The sequence below is a fragment of the Saimiri boliviensis genome, chromosome 13, assembly GCF_048565385.1.
Source record: "Saimiri boliviensis isolate mSaiBol1 chromosome 13, mSaiBol1.pri, whole genome shotgun sequence".
Taxonomy (NCBI): domain Eukaryota; kingdom Metazoa; phylum Chordata; class Mammalia; order Primates; family Cebidae; genus Saimiri; species Saimiri boliviensis.
The window spans coordinates 84,842,633-84,858,137 of record NC_133461.1 but is presented as its reverse complement, the minus strand read 5'-3'; the positions used below and the strand labels follow the sequence as shown (position 1 = coordinate 84,858,137).

At 34.9% G+C, this 15,505-nt stretch overlaps 1 protein-coding gene across 2 annotated transcripts in view; it reads right to left on the bottom strand.

Annotated features, from left to right (window-relative positions):
• PURG (purine rich element binding protein G) overlaps nt 1-15,505 on the bottom strand; it is a 37,349-nt gene that overhangs the window by 21,539 nt on the left and 305 nt on the right. Inside the window, exon 2 of one of the 2 annotated variants that reach the window (XM_039463325.2) lies at nt 14,386-15,255. In XM_039463325.2, the coding sequence (XP_039319259.1) occupies nt 14,386-15,249 (864 nt within the window). In that variant the 5' untranslated portion in view covers nt 15,250-15,255. Of the gene's footprint in view, nt 1-2,104; nt 15,256-15,505 lie in introns of those variants that run through there. The other variant, XM_039463324.2, reaches the window with a different exon arrangement.

Below are 15,505 nucleotides of genomic sequence, written 5' to 3'. Positions count from 1 at the left end.
AACTCATTAGAAGCAAATGCAGAGTTTAATGCTTAAGAGTATACTTGATGACATCATCACGGCCATCATTCTAGCTCCTTAAGAGGCATAGTGGAGATTCTCTGCTCTTTTAAATGAGGGATGATGAAAAGAAAACAGAAGAGATTCAAATAATCTCTTTCATGTATTAGAAGAGACACATTCCAGGTGAGTCACATGGTAGTTTGTGCTGCAACTGCCAGCTATCTGGCTAAGCTTGACATTTTTAGAGCTGCAATGAGAACTTTTATGTCTCTAAAGCAGGAATTACAAATAGCAAATATTTGGCATGAATGCCGTTTTCTCCCTCTCCCTGTAGATACGAACACAGCATTTTAAGGCAGCCAATCAATTGTAGATACAAATGAGATAAAACCAATTTGCCACTTCCTCTCCAGGGACAAGGAAAAGGTGAATAGGATTGGGATCTCTTTCAAAATTTTTTTGTATGTAAAAAATTGTATATATATGCGTGTGCAATATATATGCTTAATATATATTATATATACTCTATAAGAGAGACTTTATATATCTATTTTACATATATATATAGATAGATTGTGTGTGTGTGTGTGTGTGTGTGTGTGTGTGTAATATTTATGTGGAGTAGTAAATTTGCTTAGCCAAATATTTAGAAATGTGCAATATAGTTTAAAGATGTTGGTGTAATAACATTTAAACCTGCTCAGATCTCTCCATAAAAGCCACTATTTGCCCACTTGAAATCTGGAATGTTACAGTATCGCAAGAAAGCACAGATGATTAGAAGAGTAACAAGAAAAAAGTGGACACTACCAGGGAGAATCGAGTTTCATATGAATTCATAAGGTCCTGAATTTAGATATCATTGCATTTGTAGCAATAATGAACCTACTTGAAAACTTGTTGTCTAAAACAAAAAATTTAAGATGAAATTAGCAAATGATATTGCTTCTTTCCACCTTAATTAGCAGTGCAAGAAAAAATGGAGAAAGATATTATAGATGCTTCAGTCTTTAAACAAAATTTAATCTGAATTTTTATAGAAAAAAATTTGATAATATCTAATAATTTGGTTTTCCAATTTACCCTACTGCCTCTTATATCTTTCTAAATAAAGCTATAGCAGGTACTTTTGAAATAGCACTATAAATACTAAATTTATTCCTTCATATAATCCTTTTTGAAATAAAAGGGAAATTTTCTTTGAAAATTATAAAAGGTAGACAATTTTGCAGAATAAATTTCATAAATACTAGTCATTTAATTAATAAAGCTCATGAAAATTTAAAACCTAGTTCTTTCATTGTTTCGTGATAACAATGGGAAGAACATTTTTTTCTTTATATGTTTTCACAATAATATTTGAAAATTTGAAATCACACTTCTTTATCCAATGATTATTCTCAACAAATTCTGAATCCCTCAGAACGGAGAAGAATCTTTGAGCCATAATGTTTCACCTTTTCTGATTTATTAATTCCCTTTATGCATCCCACATTCAGTGCGTGTCTAGTCTCCGTCTTAAGTAATTCCAGGAACAGAGAAGTCACACAATCCTTGAAGCTTGCCCTAATGTTGAGCTGAACTCTACTATAAATCTATTCTGTCTGAAGCCTACTCAAAGTATAATTCTAACATTTAATTTTTTAAATCTAAAATTTATCTTGTGGCTATGATACAAATGAATAGAGAATTAAAAAAAAAAAGTTACACTGCCTATAATGATCCATTTGAGTTTGTGACTATCTCTGTTATGTCAGCAGTAAGTTAATCATTTTCACAATTAGGAACTCATTCAGTGTTCTGGAATGCTAATCATTCAGAGTTAGTAGCTGTTAAGAGAAGTCAACGAACTTGCAGAACTGCCAAATATCTATGTATGCATTAATTTAACTTCAATAAGATGCAATCCACTAGAATGACAGCATTAAGATTTATATATATAGATATTATATGGTTTTATTAATTTTGATCAACATATTAATTATAGTACAGAATATCTACAAGGTTGCCAAGCATAAATTATTTAAAAATATGTTATAGAAAATGGAATCGATGAGTGTTCAGAAGAAACATCTTTATTATATACATACATATATATATATATATATATATATATTTTTTTTTTTTTTTTTTTGAGAGGGAGTCTTGTTCTGTCACCCAGGCTGGAGTGCAGTATCTCTAGGCTCACTGCAAACTCCACCTCCGGGGTTCAAGCGATTCTCCTACCTCAGCCTCCTGAGTAGCTGGGATTACAGGTGCTTGTCACCATGCCTGGCTAATCTTTGTATTTCAGTAGAGATGGGGTTTCACTATGTAGGTCAAGCTGGTTTCGAACTCCTGACCTCAAATGATCCGCCTGCCTCGGCCTCCCAAAGTGCTGGGATTACAGGCGTGAGCCACCACACCCACCAACATCTCAAATTTTAAAGCAATGGGTTCAATTGTTAATCTAAAGAAAAGTATTGCAGGCTGGGTGCGGTGGCTCATGCCTGTCATCCCAGCACTTTAGGAGGCCAAGGTGGGCAGATCACCTGAGGTCAGGAGTTCCAGACCAGCCTGGCCAATATGACAAAACCCCGTTTCTACTAAGAGTACGAAAATTAGCCCTGTGTGGTGGCACACACCTGTAATCCCAGCTACTTGGGAGGCTGGGGCTGTAGAATGGCTTGAACCAGGGAGACAGAGATTGCAGTGAGTAGAGATCGAGTCACTGCACTCCATCCTGGGCAACAGAGTGAGAGACTGTCTTAAAAAAAAAAAAAAAAAAAAAGGCCTGTAAACACACTACAGTATATATAGTTCCTCCATTCTATATGTACAGATAGGATACAGAAAGATGGTATAAATATTATATGCTTTTAAAAGAAATTAGTATGTTTCTTGCCATTTATATGTCTTAAGAGATAATTAGCATTTTCAGCTCTAGCCTTTAAATTCTGTTCACTTAGTGTATTCTAGTAATTATGAACCATTTGAGCTACATGATGTATGTCACAAAATGGAAAACTAAGGGACTAAATTACTTCCAAGATCCTTCAAGACCTAATATTTAATAGTCATTAAAGTTGTATTAATAATTCTCAGAGAAATTGTTCACTTTTCTTTACCAACATTTGTATACCATAATTATATGATAAATTAAAAATATGCATCAGCCTCCATATATTAGAAAGCAAAGCTTTTCACGTGAGGCTTCATAACTGTTAATTCCCATCAGATTTCTCTCAAGATAGCTGTTGAAAAATGAGAGGGAATCATAAAGGTTATTAAAAAGGGAAGAAAATTTTTTTTGCAAAACTCTGGTCAACTTATTTAAAAAGTTGCTTGTTTCAAGATTTGTAAGCTTCTCAAGGCAGAAGAAGGAATAGCTATCAGAGTCTTCCTTCTACCCAGATACTCTAGTTGTTTTGACTGAGGTTTTCCTTCACTATATTTTGTAGCTAAGGTAAAATCTCATCAGCTGAGAGCAGTGGTTCTTCAAGTAGGGTCCCCCTAGATCAGCAGCACCCACTCTCCTTGGGACTGTTAGAAATGCATATTCTTGGTCTTCCCCCCTCCTCACCAGTCCTATTGAGCAGAAACTCTGAGCTGGGGCCAGAAATCTGTGGTTTAACAAACCAATGAGGTGATTTGTATTCACACTGAGGTTTGAAAATCAGGGCCCTATAGTAAAAGGAAAAAATATGTATGTGTAAATGGAGCAATTATCCATTTATTCTACTGGAGTTAAGAGAAAGAAGAAATTTGGTAGTTAAATATTAAAAGGAGAGGAATGACATAGGGAGGAGTAGGGCAGGAAAAGTTATGAGACATCAGTAACATAGCAGGAAAAAGTTGTAAGAAATAAAAAAAACTTCCAACAATATTGTTAATATTTATTCTGAAATGAAGATAACATAACCAGTTGTTTTTGGTTCATGCAAATGAAAGTAGACCCATGGGGAATAGTAATTTGTCTCCTCTCTGCCCTTAGGGATAGAACTAGGAAGCTCTTCTACATTCTTTCGATCTGATCCCTTTAAAAAATTATGACATTTATTGGAAATAGTTTATTAGAATTAGAGATTTTATCTGTAAACTAAAGATCAAATAACTTGTACTTAATTAGCACCAGTTTTAACCAACCGAATCCTCACATAAGCAAGGTGAGGATTGTGAGACTAGTCCCACATATAGGGGGAGGGTTTTGGATAAAATAATTCCCAGAAAGCTGAGGCAGATGTATAGTGGTGGCCAGGGGTAGATTGTGCTTTATTAGAGTTGGAAGAATCAGTTTCAGAGGAAGTTGGAAAGGCAGTTTGGCCTAACTGAATGAGCACAGTCTTTGGCTTTGATGTAAATTTTGGTTCAAATACATTAGTTCTGAAATTCTGAACCAGTTTATAAACCTCTGGAAAATTATATGAAAATAGGGATGATAAGGTTATTATAAGGATTAGGAATAGTAGCTATAAGGAGCCCAGCTATGTTTAATACACAGTGGGTGGTCAATAATAGTTATTAGTACTAATAAATCTTAATTGACTCTTCCTTTTCTTACCACCTTCTCTTTTAAAATGGTCATGGTGAAACTTCTCTAGAGACCAAATTCATTTCTTTTTTAATTTTTTTTTTTTTTTAGATGGCATCTTGCTCTGTGACCCAGGCAGGAGTACAGTGGTGCCACCTCAGTTCACTGCAACCTCCGCCTCTTGGGTTCAGGATATTTTCCTGCCTCAGCCTTCCAAATAGCTGGGATTACAGGAGTGTGACACCTTGCCCAGCTAAGTTTTGTATTTTTAGTAGAGACGGGGTTGCACCATGTGGGTTAGGCTGGCCTTGAACTCCTGACCTCAAGTGATTTGCCCACCTTGGCCTCCCAAAGTGCTGGGATTACAAGTGTGAGCCACCATGCTCAGCCCAAATTCATTTCTGAAATTACCTGTCAATCATCCTAGTCAAAAATATTTTCTAAAGATGCACTGTGTATTGAAAAGTTGAAGTAATTGACCTTTCAGATCGTGTCATCCCAAGTGAAATCTGTTTTCTATGCATCTTAAACTGTTATATAGAAACATGGCAAGAGTGTGGAGCATAGTTCAGTGACGAAGTAGTCCTTCTTTCTTATAGATTTAGCTCACAGGGCAATTTCTAAATTTTCAAAGAGCAGCTCTGGTTTTTATTGTGTTTCATTTGTCATCTGAACAAATAAATAGGATGCAGTGGGTCCACGTGACAGTGAAAGAAATTAATGCCCTTACCCACTTCCAACAGGGTACAGTGTACAGGAGGGAAGAAGGAAAGAGGATAATGATGGAATTTTAGAATTCTATTTTTAGAACTGATTATAACATGAGATATCCTTTTTGGAGCATTTACTAAGCAGCAAAAGACTTTGTTCTATTGAAATTCTAGACTGACAAATCATTGGAATAAATCACATTGCTTGGTTGAAGAACCTAGAAATAAAATACAGCAGTCTCTGAAGTAAATTAGCAACTGATAAGAAATGTGAATTTAGGTGTCTGTATATATCCTTATTCTTACATCATTTTCTTATGGTTCTGTTGTTTTTTTTGGCACATAGGTGAGTTCTTTTGGTAAAGCTGCTTAGAATGTCTGATGGGAAGCTGAGGGAAGTTTCTACAAAATGGCAAAGGTAAAGAACTGCCCAGCTAAACTACTGTCTCAAATCCCACTTAGATTTCAAACATCACTGAAAAAGAAGCAGTCAATGATCTACAATGTATCTGCTATTTTGAGGAGAGGGAGGAGAAAAGAGAGAAAACATTTTCTAACAACAGTCAATTCATTCTATAGAATTTGTTGAAAACAGACCAACCAAATTGCTATGTGTACCACCAGAGCAAAGATTAGTTAGTTATCATATGGAATGTTTCTTATGTGCACAGAAACTTTTGAAATTATCAAAATACACATGCATATGCATTTCAAAATACACTTAGGTTACTCTTAAATGCAGTCTTTGATAAACAAATAGGCACCAAAAGAGAGGTATAGAGAGAAACGTGTCACTCTTTTTAAATTATCTCCACTGGCAGAGGAGGGGGCACTGCATAGTTGAGGACTGGGTGCTTAAACAAATGCCTGTAAGACAAAAACCTTGTGTGCTGCTTTTCCTCTCTTTTAATTGTCAATCTTTGACATTTCTTAAGGCTAAGAAAACCCCAAACCATTAGATGTTTGATCTTTGCATACCCTAGTAGTTGCAGGTCCTCTAAAATAGAACCATACTGTTCACAGGTCAGTATCCTTTCTGATGGTCTTTGTCACACATCATTATTTCCAACATAGGATATTTGATAGGATCAACAAAAAGCAATCGAAGACAGTAGGGACCACTACCATGACAGCTGCAGTATTATTTGACAAGGTGATTTGTAGTTATTTTAGGAACAATGGCATTTCAGGAAGTGATATTAATTTCTAAAATTCCTTTGCCATGCAGAATATAAAAGATGATTACAGAATGTGCAGAAACAAGCAATGCTCCTTCCAAATAATGAGATATTGGAAATAATTAAGACATGGGAGATAATCAATATTTAAAAACATTTCTTTTAAAAAACTAAAGTTTAGGATAGCTATGTAGTTAGCATACAACAACTTGGTCTTAGTAAGGACTAGAAACAAAATTTTATTTTGTGTGGCTAAAGAAATACATACATTTTATAAAACTGACATTTTTGCATTGTTCTGTTAGGTATCATCACAGGTTGCTGCATAATTAGAGTTGTTTTTAATGTAAACAGAGAAACTCACACTTTCCAACTCTGGTATTATCCATCTATTTTTCCTTTCACAGTCCACTGATACAGAATTTTAAGCATTTAGAGTAGGAGGAAACCTTAGCTTCCAGCACAATGTTGTTCATTTTTCACATGAGAAAATCATCCAACAGAAATTGAATGATTTACTCAGGGTCAGGCCATACCTTGGCAGAATTAGGTCTTATTATTCTTTCTCAAATGCTCTTTTAAAGGTTAAATAGACATTGAGTTTTGAGAATGATTTATTTCTCTTAGATGGATTTTGTTATGGACAAGCAAAACAATCAGCCACTATCTTTCTCTTTTCTATTTGCTGCCTCTAGACAGCAACCTCATCAAATCCACAACAAAATCCTGAAGATTTCTGTATTAACCAACAGAATCATTTTCTTTATGAAAAATAAAACACTAAATATTTTTTGAATATAAAAGTTTCCGATAAAAAAAAATCCTGGCTTTAATCAGATCAAATAAGATAATCAGATTTATACAATTATTTTGATAAAGACAAAAAAAAAACCCAACATAATCCTTTTTTCCCCACTCTTACACTTTGAGCAACTCTTTTAAATACTACAGACACTTTTCATTAGGGACTGTTTTTCCCTTTCCCTAGGAAAATGAAAACAGAATAGAACAATTTTTTTTTTTTGCAGAAATTAAGCATAAGAGGGTAAAATGTGAAGACTGAGAACTGCTACTTAATCAGAAATAAGTTAATAATATTAAATACGAAACTATATATTCCATTTAAATGAGTTATCTTTTTTTCATATTCATATCACAAAGTAACTTCACTATAGCAGCACTAATTCATTATGTTTTTATTTACTGGTGGACGTCACTGGCCCCAATAAAAATATGTAACTTTTCATAAGAAATATTCAAAAGAATCATAAAGTTTGAAAAATATAATTTACCAGAAAGCACCAACATGGGAAATTCTTCAGTTAAGGATGGGAAATTATTAATATTTTTTAGCCTAAATTTAAGCAAAATTCATTCCTAAAGATGAATTTTTAATGAATTTTATAATGAGTTATTCAGCATGAAAATAAAAGCAGCAAATTCTTTTATGCTTTTAAAATATGTTTAAGAGGATCTTATCTTTTAACAACACCTCTCTCATTTTATAAACAGGACATTATGCTACCAAGTACAGAGTTATTATTCTAAAGTTTAAAGCAATGCTTTACATTTTTAAACCTTATGACATGTTCATAAAATTCACAGATACCAATTCATTGAAAAATTCTTCCTCATCTCACATTTTTAAGGATATTTACAATTGCACTGGATCTTTTACTCTGGTTGCTTTAATTCATAATTAGATAGTATCTTTCAGGACTTAAGTATGGGTTCTTTCATTTTTCAGATAATTTTTTCTTGGTGGTCAATAGAAAAGTCATCTCAAAATGCACTCTTGATGGGAATGAAGAGAATTATGATTTTTGGGGAGGGGTGCTCAGAAAACTGTTAAAGCAGCTTTGTTTATATTTATAGGAATAGTAATAATGCTAACTTCATTAAAACATTATATTGACCATTTTATATTCTTCCAGCAGAGAGTGGAGGCAGTTTAGTTGTACTTGTAACCTCATAACACCCCAATTTTTACTCATTCCCCAAATCATCCTAGCACCATTGGTCCCAAGGACTTCTGACACACTCTTGGTCCTTCAATGAAAAATCAATGCTTTAAACAATTGGGTCTAGAGTAACCTATTTGCTTGGATTTGATGAGGTTGCTAAATGAATGTTACACCTTTCTCAGAAAGATAAAGGCTTCATGCTAATATTTCAACAGAATTATAGCATAACCTTTTGCTATAGTTCTAATACGTATTTGCTCGTATAACAGCAAGGTCTTTGGATGAAGATAATAGTAACAAAATTAGTAAAAATTGACTAAAAGTGATACTTTATTAAAGACTTTAAATTTGGGCATTTTTCATTATAGAACACAGTTTGTTTAAGATAACACTTGGTTAAATTATTGAATATCCTGCCACTCCTGACTGCATTACTTCAGAAAAAAGACCAATATATTTGTGAGGGGAATATAGGAAGGCAAGATGGCTAGAAGGGAGGGGAAACTAGTAGGATAAACTGAATATTTGTGTATTTAAAACACACATATATTTGCATTTTAAGTAAATACCAATTTCCTTGGTATAATAATATATTTCAAATTAAGTGATATTAATTAGCTCAAGTATGATAGCTAAGTAAAAAAAAGTCACTTAAAATGACAGATCTAAAATTGAACCTACTAGGTACAAGATAGTATATATGTTTTCATCTGTATGTTTTAAAAAGAATATATATATACATACACATATGCTTTTATATGCAGAGTAACTCTAGAAGGATACACAGAAATTGATAACATTGGTTGCTACTTTTTACCCTCTACCCATCTGTACTGTTTCCATTTTGTACTATACGTATGTTTTTCCCTATTCAAAAATATTGATTAAAATCTCATTACCAAAATAAATTTAAATGATTTAAAATAGCATGTCAAATTAATAACTACTGATTTTTTTCCATTATACATGAAAATATATACTTATACATATATTATTTTTCTAAGCTCTACCTACTAAATTTGGGTATATTTTCTTTATGACAGAGTTACTGTGATCTGAAAACCCAATTTTCACATGACATTAAGTTGGGAAAAACACATTCTCCCTGAACGTCATTGCTACAGTATGGTGGACTATTGGTTGTCTCAACAGCATGTTAACATACTTATTCTCTTCCTCTGATGGGCTAGCCATTAGCCACCATTTCTCTCAGAAATTCAATAAATCTTTAAGGAAATTTGAGAAAGATTTTAAGACCCTTTTCAGGCAGTGATAAGTATTATACCTGTATTATTCTGTAGGCATAGAATCAATGTTAACTTCTCTTTGTATGTTGTCAAAGATGTTTGGTGTTTTAGTAAAGATAGACTTCAAACTAAGTGGTGACTAAGCAAAGCCCTTACATAAAGCTTTAAATAGGATTTTATAAATAGTTCCAATGAAAAACATTTGGAGGTAAGCAGGAAAAAAAAAAAGCTCACACTTAGGAAAATTATTTTCAGAAAACCACTTAAAATTCAAATTAAGTCCTATCATTTAAATATTAAAATATACCATAAACCCAAATTTAAAGGAATGATAATACATACATCAGCTTTCAATGGTAGCTGCTTATTAAAAATGAGCATCTGAGGGTATATTCCAATTTCATCCTCTTCAAATTGTGCAGGTCAAATAAATGTTTATTTTAAGGAAAATATTTGCAAAATTACAATATAAATACATTATTATATTAAGATAGGAGGACTATATAATGTATTCTTATCTATAGATATAAAATTAATGCAGTAAATATAGCACACTTTTCATGAATTGTTAGTACACAGTGTTTCTCAGTAAAGTATTATTAAGCAACAGTTATCTAGTTTTCACATGTACATCTTAGGAAGTTTTTAAGATGGAAGGATACACTAAATCCCCCAATACCCTTTTTAGTTGGTGAAGGTTAGTACTTCCGTGAATTTTGAGATATTGTATTTGTGTTAGTGACTCTTCTTAGGTTCCTTGCATTTCCTTAACTTGAAACTTTATTTCTTTAGTCTGAGTGTTCTTTAAATAATGCCATATCGGCTAACCACACTTTTAAATCGAGTGTAATATTATGTACTGCATTTTTGTTCATTACTTAAACACATATCAACAAGGAAACAATGACTGAAAATAATTTTTTAATGGACAAACTCCCCAAATTAACTTTTAGGGCATTATGGGGAATCTCTACTAAATATAGTCTCAACTGTAATACAAATTTGGGTTGGAAATAGTATTTTATTTATTATAGTTCTTAAGACATCAAATGTGAACTCTACTTTAAAATTCTTTGTTAAATATACTGGGATTTGTTTCAAAAGCATCTTCTACTCTTCTCCATTACACTGATTTAATGGAAACCTGTTACTACAACAGTTCCAACACAAACATATGCATGCAAGAGATCACCCTATAGATTCTAACTACATAGTTATTGAAACACATCCCACCTGTCAAGTGGCATAAATGTACATCTTCTATATACAAAAGGTAAAGTGCATTATTAAATTAGTGAACTGACAGATTGTCTGCCTGGACCATATAGCTTTCAAATAGACAAATGTGAAATTCTCCTATTAGAACCAATTATTTCAAGAGGTTCCAACTAGCTTTTCCACCCTGTCATTTATTTTTTTGGCCATGCTCTTTAGTGCAAATAAGCTTGTGTTTGACTCAAGTTTCAGGGACATGGCAGTTTGGGGCTTTAACAAGGAAAATTATAAAATGTAGCAGAACTTTAATATCTTTATAATACATTGCATCTTTTGCATATAAGCAACAGATTAGTGCTGCTTTCAGTTGCTAGGAGCACACTGCCAACTATCAAGAGGAACCCGTTTCCAAATTTTATACTATTAGCTTATATGACTACAGTTTTGAGCCTGTACCACATTATGCTAGGATTATTATGTGCAAACATCATCAGTGTTTTAGAATTATACAGTGAACTAGTACTTTTGGTTACTAACTTTCATGCTCATTTTTTAACTTCTAGCTTCCAGTTGCCTTAAGAATTTAATGTCTTCAAGGCAGGGATTCTGTTACTTTGAAGGATGCCATGTACACTTGCAGCTCCATGTATGTTATAAATGACAATAAATAAAATGCATACTACACAGATAAGAATAGTAGCTTATTTTATAAGATACATGGCAATACATGTCCTAAGACCAGAGTTTTGAACTGGATCATATTTAATTATGGCTAATGAGTTCTTGGGAATTTTAAGTATAAAAAATTATAGCATCTCATTTTTCAATGATTATGAAAAAATGAAACAAAAGGACTGGCAGAGGCTTAATAATTTTAGAGTATATTCAATTGCCAGTATATACGCATCTATTTAATCTGCAGCTTTGAGATGCTGAAAACTTTGAAGGATACATACAAGGTAGAAAATTTGGCTGCTTAACTCATTCTTAAATAATTAACGGAAAAGTAAATTTAATAATGTTTATATACAGTGAGTTAAAGATATTTATCTTTAAGTCTGACATGGTATTGAATGTATATATACATACATATATATGTATATGTGTATATACATATATACGTGTGTGTATATATATATGTATATATATATATATATATAGACACATACTCAAATCTTATCAGACCCAAAAGGAAAGAGGAAATCATTTAGACCTAATGGATATAAATATTTTAGAAAGGAAGACTTTAAGAGAGAGTATACACTCATAGCAATAGCGATAGGAACAATCGAATACTAGAATATTCACAGCTCCAGTTTGCCAAAATCTGACAGGTTGATTATTATTAATAGGCACTATGATGGGCAGCAATAACAATCAGTAGTACAGTAATTCAAGTGCACATCACTCCTTCATAAACCAAAAACTACTTTTTTTAGCAAGCCTACATAGTTATTTTACAGTTAGGACTGTTTAAAAATCCTTGCTACTTTTAGAGACTCAACACCCACCATGTGCTATTAACTCTGGTACTAACATTATCTCCTAACCTTCAGTTGTTCCATAGTGATCCAGATGGTCCACAATTATAATGAACTAATGAGATTCCTTCACGCTACTAGAGGAAGTGTGAAATACAATCTGCAAACTAACACCGGTATATATGTCGGGGTTACTGATTGCTTGTTTTAAGTAACATAAACCAATGAAATTAATTTTCTTACTTCATACCACCAAGTTTTCTTAGTGACTTCACATAAATGTACTGGGGGACAAACCTCTGGAAGAAAAAAAACTGCTGATATAATTTTAAATTACATTTGGCATATAAAAGAAGAGCTACATTCTGATTTGAATCCCTGCAGCCAGCTCTCATCAATGAGAGTGATATTTGGGGGTTGAAATCAGTGTTCAGGCTCTTAAATATGATTAGATGGACTTATTGTGTGGGAGGTGACTAAAGCCAAGATAAAAGACAATAATTTCATTCAGAAGAAAATAATAGCTGAATAGATGAAATTTCAGTCAGTTAATACAGGATGGGTTGGTACACATACAACACTATATCCACTTGTTTAAAAAATTGCTTAGGTGTTGAAAACTTGCTGTGGCACTTCCTGGAAAGTAATTTTTAATACAGGTAAATGGGTGAGTCTTGTGTAAAGTCTGAAAGAGCACCTTGGAAAATGCCTGAATTTTCCTTTCAAATATATTTATAACCAATCTTCAAATAATATTTTTCTCAGATTGGTAATTTGTATTCTAAATTCTTTTTAGAAAAAAAAAATCCCCACCCCCTCTGGAATTAAAACACCTGTGAAATTCAGGTTTATATTGGAAGTGTTGACATGGTTTTAAGGGTCGCAACTGCAAAAGTGCTACTAAAATATATTATTACAGGTATATTTTTGCATCAGTTAATTGGTGCACCAACCCTTTTGAAATAGTGTTAAAGAAGAAGCATAAAGTATAACACCTTGAGTCCATGATATATTTTGGGGAAGAAACCGCTCACAATCTTCAAATTAGCATGAAAAGCTAAAACACCAAGATTTCCATAGCAAAGCCATTGGATGAAGCCTCCCACTCAATGTGACATAAAAGTAATTCCTGAAACTTGGAAAAGTCAATAAAAATACGTAAAACAGTAAGTAGAGGTAAAGAAGGGACTGTAACTAAACTTAGAATAACCAATTAAAACTCTCCCATGGCTTTGATATGGCAACTATAAAATGTAGGGTTACCACAAAGTTTGAAATTATAGAATCCTATAGTTACTCTTAAGAAATACTATGACACTGTATTTTTAAGGTTTAATTAGATAATAAGATTTGATCCTTTGATGGTATATTCAGTTATCCAATGGACGATATATGTCTACTTGTACTTTTATAAATAAATATATTTATATATACTTGAGATCAATTTCTGTTTCTGGGGTAACTGCCCTACAGATAAGCTTAGCAGCTTTTAATGAAGTAGGACTGAAATACTTTTTGGGGAATTTGTTAACTAGAAAGTCACACTTCCATTGAAGTATATGTATCTTTTTTCAGGATTATGTCATAGTGCAATGTAAATCTTAGTTATGGTATTTAGAATGTCACATTTTGTGCTGATTTGCATACTTCAATAGTCTGGAGCAGTTGAAGCAGCTAAACTATTTAGCTCTGGGAAGTTTGGAATTCCCGTAAGAATTATAGTGATATCTATGTGTAACATAACGTGAGAATCAGACTTCTTGAAGTATCAGCTACTAGAGGTATTACTAATAACAAAGGGCCAAAAAAAGAGGAAAAACTTCTTCAAATGATAATGGATCAGTACTTTTAGCCAATTTGTGATTTTAAATTTTGCCTGATGGAGTTCAATTTCACTCTAGTCGAGGCATTCTTGTTCTTCACCACTGGCCTTTCTGCCATCCATTCTCTTTTCTTTATGGCTGTTGCAAATTTTCCTCATCTCTTCTTCATACTTGATAAAATTCTCCCCAAACCTTGTCCAAGCTTTGAATGGAACAGTAATAGTATTACGGTAAGGTGGTCTCACCTCACTTACCTTCAGGAAAATTCCATATTTATTAGAGCCCACATCAAAGTAGAATCTTTTATTGTCCACTCTGAAAGAAGTCCCCTCTGGGAGTTCAAGTGGGTCATCGTCTCCACCTCTTCGTTCTTCTATGTCCCCTTCGCCATAGTCTTCAATCAGCTGAACCAAGGCATCACGAAACTCAATCATTCCTTGTGCTGGGAGGACAATAGTCTGTTCTTGGCCCAAACTGTGGCCAAAATAACCTATCATGCCAGTCCCCCGCATCATGGTTTGTCTAATCCGTAGGAAGCGACCCCGCTGATTTTCCTTTAGGTCTAGGTAATATTTCCTATTGTCCCTCTCGATATAGTCTGTTTTCAGGACACTATGAGGATGCTCTTCGGACCCCACCGAGATCGGTGGGGAGGGTGCCGAGTGCTTCTGTCTCCTCCTGGAGCCTTGCTCTTTGCTGTGGCCATGCTCTTGCCGGTGGCCTTTCAGGCCCAGGTGGGCATAGTGCTCGATGAAGTCCCCTAGACAGTCCTTCAGCTCCGCTGCCACAGACAGGGAGAGGGTCAGTTTACTCTTTCTGATGTTGTCCTGCCGGCCTCTACCTATCCAGACTTCGGCTATCTTTAGGAAGCGGCCCCGTGAGCTTTGCTTCACGTCTAGGTAAAACCTCTTTTTCTGGATGTCCACTCGTTTGGAGGCCAGCTCCTGGATTTCGGCTGCGCCCCCGGCCTGATTAGGGGTGGCTGAGGCCGCGTAGTGGGGGTAGTGGGAGTGCTGGGCCTGGGGATACAGTCTACTCTTGCTTAGGCCAGAGCCCCCTATATTCTTGCCTCCGCGGCCGCGGCCGCCGCCGCCTCCCCTTCGCCTGGCTCTTTCCATCTTCAGCTGCAAGTGACAAACAGACACACGGGGTGGGGTGGGGGAGGGGTGTTGAGAACAATCGCAGACGCCCCTCAGCCTGGCCACCCCCGCCGCTGCCCGGGACCCCTACGTCTGGCCCGGCTCCCCCGGCGCTGCAGCGCGGGGCTCCAGCCCCTGCCGGACGGTTGGCCGCGGCGGCTCCAGCTCTGCCCGCGCTTCCCGCATCCCTCCGCCGCCCGGGCCCGCACCCGCACGCCGCCGCCGCCCGCCCAGC